This window comes from Pristiophorus japonicus, chromosome 1, assembly GCF_044704955.1.
Source record: "Pristiophorus japonicus isolate sPriJap1 chromosome 1, sPriJap1.hap1, whole genome shotgun sequence".
Taxonomy (NCBI): domain Eukaryota; kingdom Metazoa; phylum Chordata; class Chondrichthyes; family Pristiophoridae; genus Pristiophorus; species Pristiophorus japonicus.
The window spans coordinates 538,387,692-538,409,439 of NC_091977.1; the positions used below are offsets into that span (position 1 = coordinate 538,387,692).

Consider the following 21,748-nt stretch of genomic DNA (forward strand, 5'->3'; position numbering starts at 1 on the left):
AGGGCCGAATGGCCTACTCCTGCACCTATTTTCTATGTTTCTATGTTTCTATAAACACCGGCACGGACCAGTTGGGCCGAATGGCCTCTTTCTCTGCTGTGTTTTCTATGTGAAGGCCAGCTTTGAAAAATTATTGCCCTTCTCAAAAAAAGGGAATTTAGCAAGGATAGTACGGCGCAAAGGGATAACATGCATTTTACAGCGTCATTCACAATACCCCTCCTTACGCAAACCATCGTGGAATTCCTCAATAGCAAGAATGTCCTTCCTCAGATTAGGAGACCAAAACTGAACACAATATTCCAGGTGAGGCCTCACCAAGGCCCTGTACATCTGCAGTAAGACCTCCCTGCTCCTATACTCAAATCTTCGAGCTAAGGAGGCCAACACGATATTTGCCTTATTCACCACCTGCTGTATCTGCATGACAACTTTCAAATGACTGATGTACCATGACACCCAGGTCTCGTTGCACCTCCACTTTTCCGAATCGGTCACCTTTCAAATAATAGTCTGCCTTCCTGTTTTTGCCACCAAAGTGGATAACCTCACATTTATCTACATTATACGGCATCTGCCATGCATTTGCCCACTCACTTAAATTTCCCCAGCTGCCGTGGTGGGATTTGAACTCATATCTTAGCCTCTGGATTACTAAGTCCAGTCACATCCTCGCGATGCTGCCGTACCCCACACTTGCCCACACAATGACACAGGGAAGATTTCAGACAGCTTCTTATGCCCCACGGTCCTGTACTTACTTATTTGTAGGAAAATTATTTTTAAAAAGCAGAGACGCATAATGTTGAAAGTAAGCAATCTTACCAGTAGTTTCTGCACTAAAGCCTTCACATTATTAGACATCTGTGGTGAGTGGGTTCCACTGGAAGCCAGTTTAATTAACGTTGCGAGGAAGTTCTTGCATTTCTTCACATTTTCCAACGTTTCCTACAAAAGAGTTACATGCAACAGTATCAACACAAGAAAGAGAATCTTTGACAAAATACTCAAATGCCTTGTGCCCAATGTTCCCGGTAAGCTGCCTTATTTTAATGCGCGGTCACGTTAAATTTCTGTATATGCGCAGTATTTACAATGGGAATGTCAGTAAGGAGCCTGTGCGGGACCTTCCCCATTACTGCATGGCTGCGCGAGAACATCGCTTGGAACCCCCTTGTTCCAAGCTCCCTTCACCAGAGGAAATCGCTGCTCTACCTACCCACTCACACCCTTTAATCGTCTTAAACACCTCAATCAGATCGTCCCATAATCTTCTGTACTCAAGGGAATACAAGCCTAGTCTATAGAACCGGTCCTCATAAAGCAAACCCTTTCAACTTCGGCATCATTCTGGTAAACCTGCGCTGCTCCCCCTCTGAGGACAATGTACCCTTCCCGAGGTGCGGAGCCCAGAACGGTGCGCAGTTACTCCGGTCGGAGTCTAACCAGAGATTTATACAACTGTAGCTAACTTCCACCTTTTGTATTGGAGGAAAAAAAAGAGAGATAGGGAATCTCATTGAAACGTATAAAATTCTGACGGAGTTGGACAGACTGGATGTGGGGAGGATGCTTCCCCCTGTCTGGGAAGTCTAGAACAAGGGGTCAGTCTCAGGATATGGGGTAGAAAATTTAGGACCAAGATGATGAGAAATGTCTTCACTCAGAGGGTGGTGAACCTGTAGAATTCTCTACCACAGAAGGCTGTGGAGATCAAGTCACTGAATATATTTAAGAGGGGGAAGAGATAGATTTCGAGCCACAAAAGACATCAAGGGGTATGGGGAAAAAGCGGGAATATGGTATTGAGAGAGAGGATCAGCCATCATCATAGGTGGTCCCTCGAAGCGAGGATGACTTGCTTCCACGCTGAAAAGGGATGAGTTCACAGGTGTTTCAATGAAGAACCTAACATTCCAGATCCCGAACTACATGTTGAAGGGTGGAAGATACCTGTGCGTGGATTTTTTTAACGTGGGGTGACCGTTGCACACCAGCCACCACACGGGCTTGACAGAGCGAGGTCTTGGTCCAGTGGCAAGGATCAACCAGGATGACTGGAGACCTGCTCTGCTGCATGGACCCAGTGCACGCACGTATCGCAGTGTGGGCTGGGCTGGTGCTGCCCCTGGGCCCTCTGCTCTCCTGGCCCCAAACTCTCGTCTCTCCTGGGCCCCTATATGATCAGACATAATCATATTGAATGGCGGTGCAGGCTCAAAGGGCCGAATGGCCTACTACTGCTCCTATTTTCTATGTTTCTCAAGGCCAACATTCCATTAGCCTTTTTAATTTATTCTTATAGCTGTCCACTAGCTTTGAGTGATTTTTGTACTTAGTCCCCTAAATCTCTGTTCTTTTACAGTTCCTAGCCTCTTGCTATTTAGAAAACATTCTGATCGTCTTTCTTAGGTCCAAAGTGGATGACCTCACACTGAATGCTGCCACAGTTTTGCCCACTCATTTAATCTATCAATGGCCCTTCGCAACTTTCTGCTCCCATCGCTGAATGGCTGCAGGACATTCTGCGAGAGGAAGGGGTAACAGCCAGAAGTGGAATTCATGTTGGAATCAATTACTTAGTCAGAAAAAGGGTTGAGGTCTTGCAGGCAGTTTCAGGAGCTAGCAGATTAAAGAGCAGGACCTCAAAACGGCGGTAATCTCTGGACCACTCCCAGTCCCACGCGCCAGTGAGTACAGAAATTGGAAGGTAGTGCAGGTGAATGCGTGGCTGGAGAAGTGGTGCAGGAGGGAGGGCTTCAGATTGCTGGGGCATTGGGACCAGTTCTGGGGCAGGAGGGACCTGCACAAGCCGGACAGGTTGTTCCTAAACAGGGCTGGGACCAACATTTTCGCGGAGAGGTTAACTCGTGCTGTGGGGCAAGAGTTTAAGCTAACATGGCACCAGTACGTAGCAGAAGAGAGGAGTGACAAGGTGTTTCTAGCCCAACGAGGAAGGAAGCAAGCAGTGCTGGATCTAATTCTGGGGAATTAAGAACAGCAAGTGGAGTGTGTCGCAGTGGGAGAACATCTGGGCAATAGTGATCATAATATAATTAGGTTTCAAGTAGTTGCGGAAAGGGATAAGGAAAAAAAACAAAGGTGAAAATACCTAACTGGAAGAGAATCAATTTCAGTGGTTTGAGGAGGGATCTAGCACAGGTGGACTGGAAATAAAGTTTGGCCAGGAAAATAATGAATGAGCAATGGCAGGCCTTCAAGGCCGAGTTAGTTCGGGTACAAACCAAAGGTATTCCCATCAGGAGAAAAGATGGGGCTTCCAAAGCTAGAGCTTCCTGGATGACAAAGGAATTAGAAGTTAAAATAAAACAGAAAAAAGGAGGTTTAGGACAAATGTCACACAGAATACTGTAGAAACCCAGGCAGAATACACAAAGTGTGCAGGGGGGAAAACTGTAAAAGGATACAAGGTCAAAGAGAGAGTATCTCCAAGTTTGCAGGTGACACTAAGCTGGGTGGCGGTGTGAGCTGTGAGGAGGATGCTAAGAGGCTGCAGGGTGACTTGGACAGGTTAGGTGAATGGGCAAATTCTTGGCAGATGCAGTATAATGTGGATAAATGTGAGGTTATCCACTTTGGTGGCAAAAACAGGAAGGCAGATTACCTGAATGGCGACAGATTAGGAAAAGGAGGTGCAACGAGACCTGGGTGTCATGGTGCATCAGTCATTGAACGTTGGCATACAGGTACAACAGGCAGTGAAGCATGTTGGCCTTCATAGCGAGAGGATGAGTATAGGAGCAGGGAGGTATTGCTGCAGTTGTGCAGGGCCTTGGTGAGGCCACACCTTAAATATTGTGTGCAGTTTTGGTCTCCTAATCTGAGGAAGGACATTCTTGCTATTGAGGGAGTGCAGTGAAGGTTCACCAGACTCGGGATGGCAGGACTGACATATGAAGAAAGACTGGATCTATGAGGCTTATATTCACTGGAATTTAGAAGAGTTAGAGGGGATCTCATAGAAACATATAAAATTCTGACGGGATTGGACAGGTTAGATGCAGGAAGAATATTCCCGATGTTGGGGGAGTCCAGAACCAGGGGTCACAGTCTAAGGATAAGGGGTAAACCATTTAGGACCGAGATGAGGAGAAACTTCTTCACTCAGAGAATTGTGAACCTGTGGGATTGTCTACCACAGAAGGTTGTTGAGGCCAGTTCGTTAGATATATTCAAAGGGGAGTTAGATGTGGCCCTTACGGCTAAAGGGATCAAGGGGTATGGAAAGAAAGCAGGAATGGGGTACTGAAGTTGCATGATCAACCTTGATCATATTGAATCGTGGGGCAGGCTCGAAGGGCCGAATGGCCTGCTCCTGCACCTATTTTCTATGTTTCTATGTTCCTATGTTTGATGGAGCAATGAGCAACCCCTTATTCTGAAACTATGCCCCCTATTTCTAGATTCCCCTCCGAGGAGAAACATCCGCTCTGCATCTACCCTGTCAAGTCCCCTCAAAATCTTATATGTTTCAATAAGATCACCTCTCATTCTTCGAAACTCGAATGAGTGCAGGCCCAACCTGCTCATCCTTTCTTCATAAAGGTTGATTCCTGGGATGAATGGGTTGTCTTGTGAACCTTCTCTGAACTTCCTCAAATGCAAGTATACCCCTCCTTAAATATGGAGACCAAAACTGCACGCAGTACTCCAGGTGTGGCCTCACCAATACCCTGTGCAATTATAGCAGGAGTTTGCTGCTTTCATACTCCATCCCCCTTGCAATTCAGGCCAACATTTCATTTGCCTTCCTGATTACTTGCTGTACCTGCATACTAACCTATTGTGTTTCATGCACAGGGTTGTCAAGTAAAAAGAGACGAGTGTTGGGTGAAAGCAAATAAATGGGGAGACTGGGATGGACTAAATGTGGAAAAATTAGCATGAAAGCCTTCAAAAGGTACTCGGCAGACGACAGTAATAAACAGATAACAAACACGGTCCAATAATCTAGAAGGTAAACTGGTTACAGATGAGACCAGAGTAGATACCTTGGACAAAGTTGCAGACCGGAAGGCACAGGGACATTGTCGTCAGGGGACTCTTTCCTCAGGGAAGTGGAGAGCCATGTGTATAATGGGGGCGATACCCAATAGGATGGAGAGTTGATTACCTGGAGCTGCAGGTCACGGACACCTCAGAGATTGAAGCAGCTCAGGCTCTGGAAGCCAGGTTTGGAGAGGGGTGGGGGGGGGGGAGCAGAGGCAGAAAGTGGCCCGATGAACTACTCTGGATGAACATCTTCAACGTGAAGTGGAGAAATCCTTATCCTATAGGAGGTGCGCTGCAGACTACCAGGACAGCAAAACGAAAGCTGCTTGCTCGATGAAGATAAGTACGATACACAAAGGGAGAAAAGTGGCATTAATGAGTGAATTTAGAACCACCATGTATGAATTGGGAATATCAAGTAGCTTGGAGTCAGAGCTGGTAAACATATTACTGTTTTATGACTGCAGAGTGTTAAGGCGTCACAAGAGAGCCAGTGCATATCTGGACCCGATAATACCCCAAACAGGAAAACCCACAAATTCTCGTGGCCTTGTTATTTTCTTTTTTAATAATGGTTTTAGCGATCTGCATTGACGCTTCCAGTGAATTATGTATTTCAATCCCTTGGCTCCCCTGCTCATGTACACACTTCAACATATTTCCATTGTGTCCTCTTCCAAAGAGACAATTCCTTGATTCTCTTTGCAAAATGTTTTACTCAACATCGATTCACATCAAATTTCACTACCTGCTGTCTGCCCATTGTCCCAAGGTATCTACATCTTTCTTGTAATCTTTCAGTCATCCTCACCGTTTGTCAAGCCCCCCCTCCCCACCACGCAGCTTTGTGTATGAGCAGCAAATTTCAAGACGGTCTTCCAAAGCCCAAGCGTAACTCTGTGTCTATATGTACACCAAATCCCAACATCCTGGGGTACACCATTTCCAACTGTCCCCCGATCCAAGCAACATCCATTTCTCCTGTTTGTGACCACCAGCTAACTTTCTATACAGACTGCACCATCTCTTCGAACGCAAGCTTGAATTCTGCCAACCAGCTTTTTCTCATTTGTCTACTGCATTCTCATTCTACATCAACATCTTCAAAACACTAAACTGTGCAAACATGACTCGCCTTCAAAAAATTCACGTTGGCACTGCTTGACTCACCCATGGACCTCTAAACTCTTGTAGCTGAAAAGACAGATTGCTCACAACTGACACTGGACTAACTGGTCTATAAACAACTTGAAAAAAATTGTCACAAGGTGCTGAAACAATAATAGCAACAAGAAACATTCTGACACCGAGCCACAGAAGGAAATCAGGACACACGACCCAAAGCTTGATCAAAGACGCAAGTGTTAAGGAGCACCTGAAAAGAGGAAAGAGGTGTAGAGGGGCGGAGAGGCTCAGGGAGGGAATTCCAGAGCTCAGGGCCCAGGCAGCTGAAGGCACGGTCGCCAATGGTGGGGCGATTAAAATCGGTGATGCGCAAGAGACCTGAAGCGGAGGAGCGCAGAGATCTTGGAGGGTTGTAGTGCTGGCGGAAATAGGGAGAGACAAGGGGGGCGGATGAGGCCATGGAGGGATTTGAAAACAAGGAGGATGATTTTTAAACTGAGGCGTTGTCAGACCAGGAGCCAGTGCAGGTCAGCAAGCACGAGCTGGAATGGCGGGGTGGGGGGGGGCGGTGTTTGGAGTTAGTTACAATACAGGCAGTAGAGTTTTGGATAAGCACAAGTTTATCTAGGGTGGAAGATGGGAGGCTAGCCAGGAGTGGGTTGGAATAGTCAAGTCTTGAGGAAACAAAGGCATGGATGAGGGTTTCAGCAAATGAGCTGAGGCAGGGGCGGAGGCGGGTAAGGTTATGGCGGTTACACTGACTGGTTCACACCTCTCTCTCTCTCTCTCTCTCTCTCGGGGGGGGGGGGGGGGGGGGGGAAAGAGAGAGAGATGTTATGTCAGGGAGGGAGGGGAGCAGAGGAAAGAAATGAGCGAGGTACTCCAGAGATTAGTACTGGGACCTTTAAGAGGTTTTAAATTTGCAAAGCCTTGGATTCGGAAACTCAATGCAAACTGCTCATATTTGCAGATGGTGGCAAGTCAGAAGGAGCAGTTGAAAACTGAGGCAGCTCGGATGGTACAAAATAAGCGCGGGTGGGACAATGTCAGGGGAATAAAGAATTGCAGGGCTGTGGGGAAAGAGCAGGGGGAGTGGGACTAATTGTATCGTTCTGTCAAATAGCCGGCACAGGCACGATGGGCCGAATGGCCTGCTTCTATGCTGAGTCATTCGATGTTTCTAATGTCAGGTGAAACACAATATGGACAAAGGTGGCATCCTCTTGGGAAAGCAAGAATAGATGGGCAACATTGTGAACAGTCTGGAATGGGAAGGTGCAGTTTCAAGAGACCCAAGGGGCCCCTGGTTGACTCAAAGCAGCAGTTCAGGCTGTTACGCGCTGCACAACCGCTCATCCCGTTTGGCCCTGTGCGGCTCCTTTAAAGGGCCGAGGGGATTGTTCAAAACATTGCATGAGCTTTTTTTTTTTTGCCAGCGAGCTGGCTGCACGGCTTACAAGGAACACTCTTCGCTACTCCAGGGAGCAGCGCGAGCTGGTGCAGAAGGGAGCCGGCAGCAAAGAGTGACGTCATCAAGGTCCAGGTGATTGGAGCGTGGGCGGGTACAGCAGGAGCGGCGAGGTCGGGGCGAAGGAGCAGCGAGAGATTGTAGAGGGACGTGATCGAGGCCCAGGAGAGGTGAGTGTTCGGGGCCAGGGGCAGCACGGCCAGCCCACACTGTGCGATATGTGTGCGCGTTCGGTCTGTGCAGCAGAGCAGGTCTCCCATTCGTCTTGGATAACCCCTTGTCACTGGACCAAGACCTAGCTCTGTCAAGCCCGTGTGGTGGTTTGTGTGCAACAGCCACCACACGTTAAAAAAAATCCACGCACAGGCATCACAGATAGTTCAGGATCTGGAATATTAGGTCCTTCATTGAAACACCTGCGAACTCATCCCTTTTTTGGCGTGGAAGCAGGTCATCCTCGTTTTGAGGGACTGCCTAAGATGATGATGGTGACAGCGAACACTGTGGGGGAATGCTCACCCAGCCAGCTTAGCCATGCAGGAAAAAGTGCTTTTAATTTCAGTTCTGTTCGATAATCTTACCGGTGTAGCAGCGGTCGGCGTTACTGGCACAGTGGCTGAACGGTCAGCTGGCCCCGGCGCCTGTTTTAGGGCGATGCTCGGTACAGTCTTCGCTGCAATTGCTCCACCCGCACTCTGTGGCTGAACGACATTAAAATAACGCATCAATTAGAAGCTGGTGCGCATCCTCAGCTGTGTAATTAACACTTCTGTTTATTAGGATAAACATTTTTTTTACGAGCAGACATCAAGTTAACGTTTATCACCAAGAGTAGAAATATACCGATTGGGGAGAAAAAAAAACCTGCATTTATATAGCGCCTTTCACGACCACCGGATTTCCCAAAGCCCTTTACAGCCAATGAAGCACTTTTTGGGAGTGTCGTCACTGTTGTTATGTGGGAAACGCGGCAGCCAATTTGCGCACAGCAAGCTCCCACAAACAGCAATGTGATAATAACCTGATAATCTGTTTTTATGTTGATTGAGGGATAAATATTGGCCCCAGGACACCGGGGAGAACTCCCCTGCTCTTCTTCAAAATAGTGTAATGGGATCTTTTTCTCCACCCGTTGCATACACCGAACAATATTTGAATATGGGACAAACTACTTTAAAAAAAAAAGTTATAAATCAACAACTTGTATTTATAAGGCGCCTTTAACATAGTGAAACCTCCCACAGGAGTATTACAAGGCATTAAAATTTGACACCGAGCCACACAAGGAGAAATGAGGTCAGGTGACCAAAAGTTTGTTCAAAGAGGTAGGTTTTAAGGAGCGTCTTGAAGGAGGAAAGAGAGTCCGTGTGGTTTAGGCAGGAAATTCCAGAGCTTGGGGCCAAGGCAACAGAAGGTTCGGCCACCAATGGTTGCGCGATTATAATCAGGGATGCTCAAGAGGGCAGAATTAAAGCGCAGAGATCTCGGGGGAGGGGGAGTTTGTGGGGCTGGAGGAGATGAGAGAAAGAGGAAGGGGGTGAGGCCATGAAGGGATTTGAAAACCAGGATGAGAATTTTGAAATCGAGGCTTGGCTTAACTGGAAGCCAATGTAGGTCAGCGAGCACAGGAGGTGATGGGTGAGCGGGACTTGGTGCGAGTTAGGACACGGGGCAGCCGAGTTTTGGATCACCTCTAGTTTATGTAGGGTAGAATGTGGGAGGCCAGTCAGGAGTGCATCAAGTCAATATCTTGAAAGAGAAGGGTATGCTGATCAGGTAAGATGAAGATGGGTGGGAGGAGGCGTGGACCAGTTAGGGCGAATGGCCTGTTTGTGTTGCACATTCTGTGCAATTCTACAAAAAACGATCACAGCAAATTTATGGCCACGTATAAACTTTATGATATAATAATAAAGTTCTGACGAAGGGTCGTCAACCCTAAGCATTAACTCTGCTTTCTTATCTATTGAATTATCTGGCCCAGAGAGTTGTGGAGGTTGGGTCATCAAATATATTTAAGGCGGAGAGAGACAGATTTTTGAGCGACAGGGAGTGAAGGGTTATGGGGAGCGGGCAGGGAAGTGGAGATGAGCCCATGATCGGATCAGCCTTGATCTTATTGAATGACGGAGCAGGCTCGAGGAGCTGAATGGCCGACTCTTGCTACTCATGTTCTCCACAGATGCCGCCTGACTTGCTGAGATTTCCAGCACTTTCTGTTTTTATTCCAGATTCTAGCATCCTCAGTATTTTTGCTTTTGTATAAACTTTATCCCCATTTAAAACAAACTTACATTCACAAGAGTATTTTCATGCATAATGTGCTGACCCTTGGCTATGCTCAAATACTTGGTAGACACCCGGTTTGAAGCTTCAATGAATGGAGTGGACGCACATCAGCTGGTAACGTCCTCCAGAACACTGACAGTCAGAGAAAAAAAAATCTAGCTGGATAAAGTAAACTTGATTCAACAAGTGACGTCTGTGACTTCTGCAACTTTATTAAAAAGGTAGTTAGCGCAAAAAAAACTTATGGGACTATTATGAAAAAAAGCAGGGGAGATATCCCCGTGTCCTGGGGCCAATATTTATCCCTCAAATCAACATCACTAAAAACCAGATTATCTGGGTCATTATCACATTGCTGTTTGTGGGAGCTTGCTGTGCGCGAATTGGCTGCCGCGTTTCCTACATTACAACGGTGACTGCACTTCAAAAAGTATTTCATTGGGTGTAAAGAGTTTCGAGACATCCGGTGGTCGTGAAAGGCGCTATATTAATGCAAGTCTTTCTTTCTTGTTAAAGTGTTCCAAGAATATGACAAAAACAATTGTTTGAAATGCCCCCTCGGATTTCTCTCCCCGGGTAGTCTGTGGCAGTGCCCGAGAGATTGATCGTTAATTCCTGGAGACTCCAGGGCCATCCTGGAGGGTGGGTGACCCGAGTCTCGATGCTGTGGTAAAAGGTTTCTGAAGCCAGGAGACTGTTCACAGCTGTAAGTAAAACAGTGTCTCAAAAACACCTCTTCACTTGGTCTAACCAGACTCGTTTACAGCACAAGGATTTCCTGCGGGACCCAGTACAGTCATGCTGCCAGATAAGAAAGGAAGAGAGAAAGTCTTGCATTTACATAGCGCCTTTCACGACCACCAGACGTCTCAAAGCGCTTTACAGCCAATGAAGTACTTTTGGAGTGTCGACACTGTTGTAATATAGGAAACGCGGCAGCCAATTTGCGCACAGCAAGCTCCCACAAACAGCAATGTGGTAATGACCCAGATAATCTGTTTTTGTGATGATGATTAAGGGATAAATATTGGCCAAGGCAACGGGGTTAACTCCCCCGATCGTCTTTGAAATAGTGGCCGCAGGATCTTTTACATCCATCTGAGAGCGCAGACCGGGCCTCGGCTGAATGTCTCATCCGAAAGACGGCACCTCCGACAGTGCATTGCTCCCTCAGTACTGCCCCTCCGACAGTGCAGTGCTCCCTCAGTACTGCCCCTCCGACAGTGCAGTGCTCCCTCAGTACTGCCCCTCCGACAGTGCGGCGCTCCCTCAGTACTGCACTGGAGCGTCAGCCTGGATTTTATGCTCAGGTTTCTGGAGTGGGACTTGAACCCACAACCTTCTCACATACAAATGAGAGTGCTACCCACTGAGCCACAGCTGACAATGCCACAATTACATTCTAAGCATTTTAATAAAACATGGATGCAACAGACAGCACCAGCAAAATTCAGAATTTTAAACATTATTGTAATTTTTTTAAATTTTTATAAAAAGTGCTCAACAATATCAGAGCTTTAGATCAAGCCATTTCATTTAGTGTCAGCTGTGGCTCAGTGGGCAGCACTCTCGCCTCTGAGTCAGATGGTTGTGGGTTCAAGTCCCACCCCAGGGACTTGAGCGCAAAAATCTAGCACTGAGGGAGATGCCGTCTTTCGGATGAGACGTTCAACAGAGGCCCCCATCTGCCCTCTCAGCTGGACATAAAAGATCTCACGGCAACTATTTCGAAGAGCAGTGGATTTCTCCCTGGCATTCTGGGCAACATTGATCCCTCAACCAACATCACTAAAACAGATTATCTGGTCACGATCACAGTGCTGTTTGTGGGAGCTTTCAGTGCGCAAATTGTCTGCCATGGTTCCGACGTGACAACAGTGACTACACTTCAAAAAGTACTTCAACGGCTGTAAAACGCCTTGAGACGACCGGTGGTCGTGAAAGGCACTACGAGAATGCAAGTCTTTCTTTCGAGTTAGAAGAATGCTTCTCACCTGCACTACAGTGATGCGCTGTGTGACAGCAGCTGTCTGGACGGCGGTTTGCAATTGGTTCTTCTGCTGGACACTCGGCAGCTTCACCTGATTGAGAATTTTCTGGGTTCTAGTTGCCTAGCACAAAACCCGGAACAACAAGTGAAACAGTGAAAGATACCCAGCAACGCCAAAGCAGCAATTTGAAGTTGGATCGTTCCGAAGCACCCACCCCTACCTGTACGGTAGAAACTCGGACCGAGGGTATACTGGTTGGTGCTGCCAGCGAGGCGATCCCGGCGCCTTGCGCTTGGGCTCTTGCCTTGGCCTGGGCCTGGGCCTGAGCAATGGCTTTCTGTGGAACTAGCACCAGCTGTCCGCTGTCACTCCGCACCAGCACCATACCTGGAAGGCAACACAGACAAGTTACAGAACGACACGCGTAAAACAGAACCTTCGAGCGCGCCGGCAGTATTTTTGGATCCAATAATCCAAACGAGCCCCAGGTGGACAGAGCAAACGTTACAAGGACACCCTCAAAGCCTCCCTGATAAAGTGCAACATCCCCACCAACACCGGGGAGTCCCTGGCCAAAGACCAGTTCGCCCTAAGTGGAGGAAGAGCATCCTGGAGGGCGCTGAGCACCTCGAGTCTCGTCGCCGAGAACATGCAGAAACCAAGCGCAGGCAGTGGAAGGAGCGTGCGGCAAACCAGTCCCACCCACCCTTTCCCTCAACGATTATCTGTCCCACCTGTGACAGAGACTGTGGTTCTCGTATTGGACTGCTCAGCCACCTAAGGACTCATTCTAAGAGTGGAAGCAATTCCGAGGGACTGCCTATGATGATGATGAGCATTATTGGATCATTAGGGGACTCTGGACAGGACACATACTACATTCTAACATTCTCCACAACCTAGTCTCAAAACCGGCACTGTTCCAAAAGTGCAAATCTGCCCATCAACCCTGGCCTACAACTTCTGACAGTAACTGCCAGCATCAGATTCAAAGAACCCTGACAAGAGGTTACTGACCCGAAATGTTAACTCTGTTTCTCTCTCCACAGACGCTGCCCGACCTGCTGAGCGTTTCCAGCACTGTCTGTTTTCACTTCAGATTTCCAGCATCCGCAGTATTTTTGCTTTTGTACGAAAGTGCTTTAGTTTGCATTTCAAAATGATTTTGAATAAAATGAAATAACTTTCAAATTGTGGATCAGTGGGTCGCACTCTTGCCTCGGAGTCAGAAGGTTGTGGGTTCATGTCCCACTCCAGGGACTTGAGCACAAAAATCTAGTCGACACTCCAGTACAGTGCTGAGGGAGTGCTGCACTGTCAGAGATGCCGTCTTTCGGATGAGACGTTAAACCGAGGTCCCGTCTGCTCTCAGGTGAATGTAAAAGATCCCATGGCCACCATATCAAAGAGTAAGGGAAGTTATCCCTGGTGTCGTTGCCAATATTTATCCCTCAACCAACATTGAATATTACATAGAAATACATGCTGTTTGTGGAGCTTGCTGTGCGCAAATTGGCTGCCGCATTTCCTACATTACAACAGTGACTACACTTCGAAAATTACTTCATTGGCTGTAAAGCGCTTTGGGACGTCCTGAAGAGATGAAAGGCGCTGTAGAAATGCAAGTATATCCTTACGGATTTTTGCTTGATAATATTGAAGGATGGTCAATTGACGTAAAATTTTTTGACTTCGTGTCTTTTGAAATCTATTGGAAGACATCCTACATTGACATGTATGGCATTTCCATCTCGTTAACAAACATTGACATCATTATGCAAAGACTAAAATGCTCTTGTCTACCAAACAGTTGTTCTATTTTAGATTTATGGGAGCACGTTTGGAAAACTTTGTTCCAATCTGGAGAGAAGGCAGGAGTCTCACTCCCCTCAACATCAATAGCAAGTGACGTACTTTAACATAAGAATTAGGAGCAGGAGTAGGCCATTCTGCCCTTCGAGCCTGCTCCGCCATTCAATATGATCATGCAACTTCAGTACCCCACTCCCGTCTTCTCTCCATACCCCCTGATCCCTTTAGTTGTAAGGGACACATATAACTTCCCTCTTGATTTTATCCAACGAACTGGACTCCACAACATTCTATCGTAGAGAATTCCACAGGTTCACCACTCTCTGGGTGAAAAAGTTTCTCCTCATCTCGGTCCTATCTGGCTTACCCCTTATCCTCAGTCTGTGACCCCTGGTTCTGGACTTGCCCAATAGTCTTCCTGCATCTAAACTGGCCAATCCCGTCAGAATTTTATATGTTTCTATGAGATCCCCTCTCTTTTCCTTCGAAACTCCAATGAATACAAGCCTAGTCGATCCACTCTTTACTCATATGTCAGTCCTGCCATCCCGGGAATCAGTCTGGTGAACCTTCGCTGCACTCCCTCAATAGCAAAAACGTCCTTCCTCAGATTAGGAGACCAAAACTGAACACAATATTCCAGGTGAGGCTTCACTAAGGCCCTGTACAACTGCAGTAAGACCTCCCTGCTCCTATACTCAAATCCTCCAGCTATGAAGGCCAACATACCATTTGCCTTCTTTACCGCCTGCTGTACCTGCTTGCCAACTTTCAATGACTGATGTACCATGACACCCAGGTCTTGTTGCACCTCCCCTTTTCCTGATTCGAACTAGTTGCTTACACGGACGGTAAATCCAACGCTGACGGGTTGGACTAAATGGCCTTTTCCCGGGTCATAACTTCTACGTATCTGTGATCCAGTTTCCTCCCATATCCAAGTTCAGAGCACACCCATTATAGATAAAAAGACGTATATTGATAACAGCATTCAAGAGCAATGGTCCCAAAACTGACCCCTTGGAGAACACGACTGTCGACATCCCTCCAGTCTGAAAAAATATTAGTCACCGCTCCCTATTTTCTGTCTTTTAAATAATTACTTATTCAAGCCATCATGCTCTTTTTACCACGTGCAATCATTTTGTCGCACAACACACACATTTCTTGCATCAATACAGACTGTGATTTCCGAAAAGAAGTCTGCCTTTTGCAAATACAGGGTGATTGCCCTAAATCAAGCCATGTCTTTCTGGTGACTATTAAATATACCCTGTTTTGTGATCCTGAATTTAATTGCTCCACAATTGGCGGCCATGCCTTCAGTTGCCAAGGCCCTAACCTCTAGAATTCTTTTTGTCTCCGTCTCTCTTTGCCTCCTTTAAGACGCTCGTTAAAACCTACCTCTGACCAAGCTTTTGATCACCCGTCATAATATCTCATGTGGCACGTTGTCAAATTTTGTCCGATAACACCCCGTGAAGCGCCTTGGGATATTTTACTACATTAAAGGCACTATATAAATGCAAGGTGTTGCACCCAGTTCTACTTCAGTCACAAAATCTTTGAGGAAGCCCTTAATAAATATTCAAGTTTGACAAATTAATTTTGTTATGCCGACATGTTTCACAGCTTGTGCAACACGCATACACACCCTACAGCAGCATACTGCTCTCCAGCATAGCAATCAAGTCCGCATGTCAAATCTGCTATATCCTGCTGAATTCTACGATGATAATTATCACCGGTACACTTTTATCGACACCAACACCATGGCTGCCCGTGTAAGCAGACATCGCACCACCACACCTACGCCGCGAATATGCCGTCTCCAGAGAATACAACCGCTACACCAGCAAAGACACGCCGATCCAGGCCAACTTGAACAACCTACCATCAACCCGTCTCAAATCTAGAAGGCCTTTTTGGACGGTCGCCGAAGCCCTTCAGCGATCTCCCCTCAGCCTCGATGACCGAGGGTGAAATGCTTGGGAAGAACTGCAACATACGGAATGGACTCATTACAGAGGACCCCACAGTACAACCTAAAAGATCAAACCTTCCTGGAAAACAGTGGACAACCATCGACCGCCTCACGGTCGATGCTGCTACCTTCTTCATAGGTGGAAGATTAAAGCATCCCCATCATGTGACTGGAGCTCCTAATCAGACCCTGGAGTACATCATCGAGCACTGCCCTCGGAGGGAATTCGCAGGCAACCTACACGATATCCACGCAGTTACACCGGAAGCTTTGGCCTGGATATCTGACTTAGATATTGATGTTTGACTTGCTTTGCTATTAACATACGAAGACCAGAAGACGACCACACTAAAGCAACAATGCGCGAGACACACACACACACACACACACACACACACATAGACACATACACATACATACAGCAGCAGTGCACGACACACACACACACACAGAAGCAATGTTCAACACACACAGGAGCAATGTTCAAAAATCATCATCATAGGCAGTCCCTCGGAATCGTGGCAGACTTGCTTCCACTCTTAACACAAGTTCTTAGGTGGCTATACAGTCCAATACGAGAAGCATAGTCCCCTTCACAGATGGGGCAGACAGTGGTTGAGGGAAGGGGTGGGTGGGACTGGTTTGCCGCACGCTCTTTCCGCTGCCTGCGCTTGTTTTCTGCACGCTCTCGGCGATGAGACTCGAGGTGCTCAGCGCCCTCCCGGATGCTCTTCCTCCACTTAGGGCGGTCTTTGGCCAGGGACTCCCAGGTGTCGGTGGGGATGTTGCATTTTATCAGGGAGGCTTTGAGGCTGTCCTTGTAACGTTTCCTCTGCCCACCTGGGGCTCGCTTGCCGTGAACAAGGTCCGAGTAGAGCGCTTGCTTTGGGAGTCTCGTGTCAGGCATGTGAACAATGTGGCCTGCCCAGCGGAGCTGATCGAGTGTGGTCAGTGCTTCAATGCTGGGGATGTTGGCCTGATCGAGAACGCTAATGTTGGTGCGTCTGTCCTCCCAGGGGATTTGTAGGATCTTGCGGAGACATCGTTTGTGGTATTTCTCCAGCGACTTGGTGTCTACTGTACATGGTTCATGTCTCAGCCATACAGGAGGGTGGGTATTACTACAGCCCTGTCGACCATGAGCTTAGTGGCAGTTTTGAGGGCCGAAGGCTGCACTGGAGGCAGTGTTGGATCTCGTCGTCAATGTCAGCTCTTGTTGATAAGAAGCTCCCGAAATATGGGAAATAAACACATACGAGCAACGTTCAGCACACACACACACAAATGTTCCGCCCGCACACACACACACAGGAGCAACGTTCCACACACACACACACACACACAGGAGCAACGTGCCGCACACACACACAGGAGCAACGTTCCGCACACACACACAGGAGCAACGTTCCGCACACACACACAGGAGCAACGTGCCGCACACACACACAGGAGCAACGTGCCGCACACACACACAGGAGCAACGTTCCGCACACACACACAGGAGCAACGTTCCGCACACACACACAGGAGCAACGTTCCGCACACACACACAGGAGCAACGTTCCGCACACACACACAGGAGCAACGTTCCGCACACACACACACACACACAAACGTTCCGCACACACACACACACAAACGTTCCGCACACACACACACAGGAGCAACGTTCCGCGCACACACACAGAGCAACGTTCCGCGCACACACACAGGAGCAACGTTCCGCGCACACACACAGGAGCAACGTTCCGCGCACACACACAGGAGCAACGTTCCGCACACACACAGGAGCAACGTTCCGCACACACACAGGAGCAACGTTCCGCACACACACAGGAGCAACGTTCCGCACACACACAGGAGCAACGTTCCGCACACACACAGGAGCAACGTTCCGCACACACACAGGAGCAATGTTCCGCACACACACAGGAGCAATGTTCCGCACACACACAGGAGCAATGTTCCGCACACACACAGGAGCAATGTTCCGCACACACACAGGAGCAATGTTCCGCACACACACAGGAGCAATGTTCCGCACACACACAGGAGCAATGTTCCGCACACACACAGGAGCAATGTTCCGCACACACACAGGAGCAATGTTCCGCACACACACAGGAGCAATGTTCCGCACACACACAGGAGCAATGTTCCGCACACACACAGGAGCAATGTTCCGCACACACACAGGAGCAATGTTCCGCACACACACAGGAGCAATGTTCCGCACACACACAGGAGCAATGTTCCGCACACACACAGGAGCAATGTTCCGCACACACACAGGAGCAATGTTCCGCACACACACAGGAGCAATGTTCCGCACACACACAGGAGCAATGTTCCGCACACACACAGGAGCAATGTTCCGCACACACACAGGAGCAATGTTCCGCACACACACAGGAGCAATGTTCCGCACACACACAGGAGCAATGTTCCGCACACACACAGGAGCAATGTTCCGCACACACACAGGAGCAATGTTCCGCACACACACAGGAGCAATGTTCCGCACACACACAGGAGCAATGTTCCGCACACACACAGGAGCAATGTTCCGCACACACACAGGAGCAATGTTCCGCACACACACAGGAGCAATGTTCCGCACACACACAGGAGCAATGTTCCGCACACACACAGGAGCAATGTTCCGCACACACACAGGAGCAATGTTCCGCACACACACACACACACAGGAGCAATGTTCCACACACACACACACACACAGGAGCAATGTTCCACACACACACACACAGACAAGCAATGTTCCACACACACACACACACACACAGAGGAGCAATGTTCCACACACACACACACACACACAGGAGCAATGTTCCACACACACACACAGGAGCAATGTTCCACACACACAGACAAGCAATGTTCCACACACACACACACACAGGAGCAATGTTCCACACACACACACACACAGACAAGCAATGTTCCACACACACACACACAGACAAGCAATGTTCCACACACACACACACACACACACACACACAGGAGCAATGTTCCACACACACACACACAGACAAGCAATGTTCCACACACACACACACAGACAAGCAATGTTCCACACACACACACACACACACACACACACAGGAGCAATGTTCCACACACACACACACACACACAGGAGCAATGTTCCACACACACACACACACAGACAAGCAATGTTCCACACACACACACACAGGAGCAATGTTCCACACACACACACACGTGTAAAACACACACACACACACACAGGAGCAATGTTCCACACACACACACACACAGACAAGCAATGTTCCACACACACACACACAGGAGCAATGTTCCACACACACACACACAGGAGCAATGTTCCACACACACACACAGGAGCAATGTTCCACACACACACACACACGTGTAAAACACACGCACACTCCTCCAGCCATGTGTTGCTGACAGTGCAATCTTACACAACCCCCGTTCCTCACCTGCCGGGACCTGGAAGTTCTGCAGGATCTGCCCCGGGGTCTGAGGCGCCTTCAGCGGCGGGGCGGTGAGGGTGATCCTGTGCAGGGCGGCGGGGGGCGCCCGGGGGGCCGGGGCCGGGCAAGGTGGTGGCGCGGGAGGGCCGCCTGCGCCCGGATGGAGCCCGGCCTGATTTTGACGCACATGATCGGCGAGCAAGACCACTTTCAGCGCGGGAGCCGGGGAGGCGATGGCGGTAGTGGCGGCGCTAGTGGTAGTGGTAGTGATGGAGGCGGAGGCGGCGGAGATCGCTGGCGGCGGTGGGACGGCGGTGATAGCGCCGCCGCCGCCGCTGCTGCTGTTGCTACCAACCCCCGGGTCCGGGACTGCGGGCGGGAGATGCGCCCCGCCGTTAGCGAGCGGCGTTAGCAGCGGGCCGTTGGCGAGCGGCGTTAGCACCGCCGGCGGTGGCGGCGGCGGCGGCGGGAGTGAGGAGGCGGCGGCGGCACGGAGGCTGGGCCCGGGGTTAGGCCCGGCGCTGAGGCTCGGGGCCGGCGCGGGGAGCAGGCCGCCGCCGCTCTCCGGGCGCTGCTGGCCCGCCGGCCGCGCCATTTTGGGGAGTGGGCCTGTTGCGGGCGGGGCGAGCGCACATCCAGTGTCCTCGGTGGTGGGGGGGGGGCGGGGAGGGGAGGGGAGGGTCTGGCGCTCTCCGGCCCCTGCCTTTAACCCATCTTCTTCCCCCACCACGGTGGGCAGACGCTGCCGGGTCACTCCACACTGGCGGCGGGGCGGGGACGCACGCCCATCTTTCGCTTCTTTCTCCTCAAGTCAAAAGCTTCGCTCGAGCGCCGGCGCCGCCATCTTCAACACGACGCATGGGTCGCCAGTGCGCACGCGCTCAGCTCACGGCGCTCCGGCCGGCCACTGCGCACGCGTCGCCGGCTTTCGTGGGGTGGGAGGAGAGAGAGAGAGGCGGGGGAAACCTCAACGCGCAGGCGTCGGCCCGTTACTTGTGATTTTTTTTTAACACGCATGCGTCCCACGGGGGGGGGGGGGCCTGGTCTTTGCTCACGCGCACGGCGCAGGCGCTGCCGGCTGTGGCAGGTGTTCTTTCATAGCGCGCGTGCGCCGCGGGGGACGGCTGGTCGAAAGGGAACTGGTGCGCTGATTGGTGGAGAGTCACAATCAGGAAGTGTCATGCTCCTGCCAGCAGGACCACCTGGTGTTCAGTGTGCACATTTTGTTTTTCCCCCCCAGTGCCCCCTATAAAAGGGAAGGGGGACACTAAAAGCACCGGCAATTAAAACAAATTAAACTTTAAAACGTAAAATCAAATTAAAATTTGGTTGCCGGGCGTGATGATGCACTCCAGTCCCTCCGGTGCCCACCTCTGTGTTCAGTGTGCACCAGGAACTTCCTCCTTGCAGCTTGCACTCATAATATCTCCTTTAAAGGTGCTGAAACATCCCAGTTACTCAGCATGTACACAATGCATTCAAGCAGCTTCCAACAACAGCACTTGCGGTCATGTCACTGGAGCAGTGATAGGCCTGCTTCCCACTGGTTCTGTCGTTTAGCTCCACTCCAACGGGGAGCTTGTTGACTGTGAGGTGGAGCATGGCGGCGAGGAAGATTGAGAAGCGGGTTTGGGGGGGAGGGGGGGGGTGGGGCGACAACGCAGCAGCCCCGTTTGACCCCGGTCCGGACGTGGATTGGGTCTGGAATGGATCCGTCGGTAACGCGGACTGCATGTCGACGTGGAGCGGGCGGAGGATGGTGACGTATTTTTGGGGGCATCCGAAACGGAGGGGGACGCTCCGTAGACCCTCGCGGTTGACCGTGCCGAAGGCCTTTGTGAGGTCGAAGAGGGCCATGTATCAGGGCTGGCGCGGCTCCCTGTATTTTTCCTGCAGCTGTCGCCCTGCAAAGACCATGTCCGTTGTGCCCCGGAGGGGATGGAACCCGCACTGCGATTCCAAGAGGAAGCTCCTCGGCCACGGGGAGAAGACAATTGAGAAGAACTCTCGCGACGAATTTCCGAGTGGCTGATAGCGGGGAGATTCCTCTGGAGTTGCCGCAGTCGGACTTGTCCCCTTTTTTTAAAGATGGTCACGATCACTGCATCTCTGAGATCTCCGGCATGCTCTCCTCCCTCCAGATGAGAGAAATTAGGTCATGTATTCGCGCCAGCAGTGCCTCTTCGCCATACTTCCATGCCTCAGCAGGGATTCCGTCCGCACCCGCAGCCTTGTCTATCTGTCTATCTGTCCCACCTGTGACAAAGTCTGTGACTCTCATATTGGACTGTCCAGCCACCAAATAACTCACTTTAGGAGTGGAAGCAAGTCTTCCTCAATTCCGAGGGACTGCCTATGATGATGGACTAGGTCCAGAGACATAAGATCAAATCCCACCCAGTAGCAGCTGGGGCAATTTAAATTTAGTTAAAAGAAAGACTTGCATTTATATAGCGCCGTTCACAACCAGCGGACATCTCAAAGGACTTTACGGCCAATGAAGTACTTTTGGAGTGCAGTCACTGTTGTAATGACGGACAAAGACCGCCCTAAGTGGAGGAAGTGCATCCGGGAGGTCACTGAG

At 49.7% G+C, this 21,748-nt stretch overlaps 1 protein-coding gene across 1 annotated transcript in view; it reads right to left on the reverse strand.

Annotated features, from left to right (window-relative positions):
• The window catches only part of LOC139272802 (transcription initiation factor TFIID subunit 4-like), a 190,479-nt gene extending 170,720 nt beyond the window's left edge, over window positions 1-19,759 (reverse strand). The window contains exons 1-5 of the mRNA XM_070888948.1: window positions 19,171-19,759; window positions 12,107-12,273; window positions 11,890-12,006; window positions 8,188-8,307; window positions 826-948 (exon numbers count right to left, since the gene is read on the reverse strand). Of these exons, the coding sequence (XP_070745049.1) occupies window positions 826-948; window positions 8,188-8,307; window positions 11,890-12,006; window positions 12,107-12,273; window positions 19,171-19,759 (1,116 nt within the window). The remainder of the gene's footprint in view (window positions 1-825; window positions 949-8,187; window positions 8,308-11,889; window positions 12,007-12,106; window positions 12,274-19,170) is intronic.
• Between the last annotated feature and the right edge of the window lie 1,989 nt (window positions 19,760-21,748).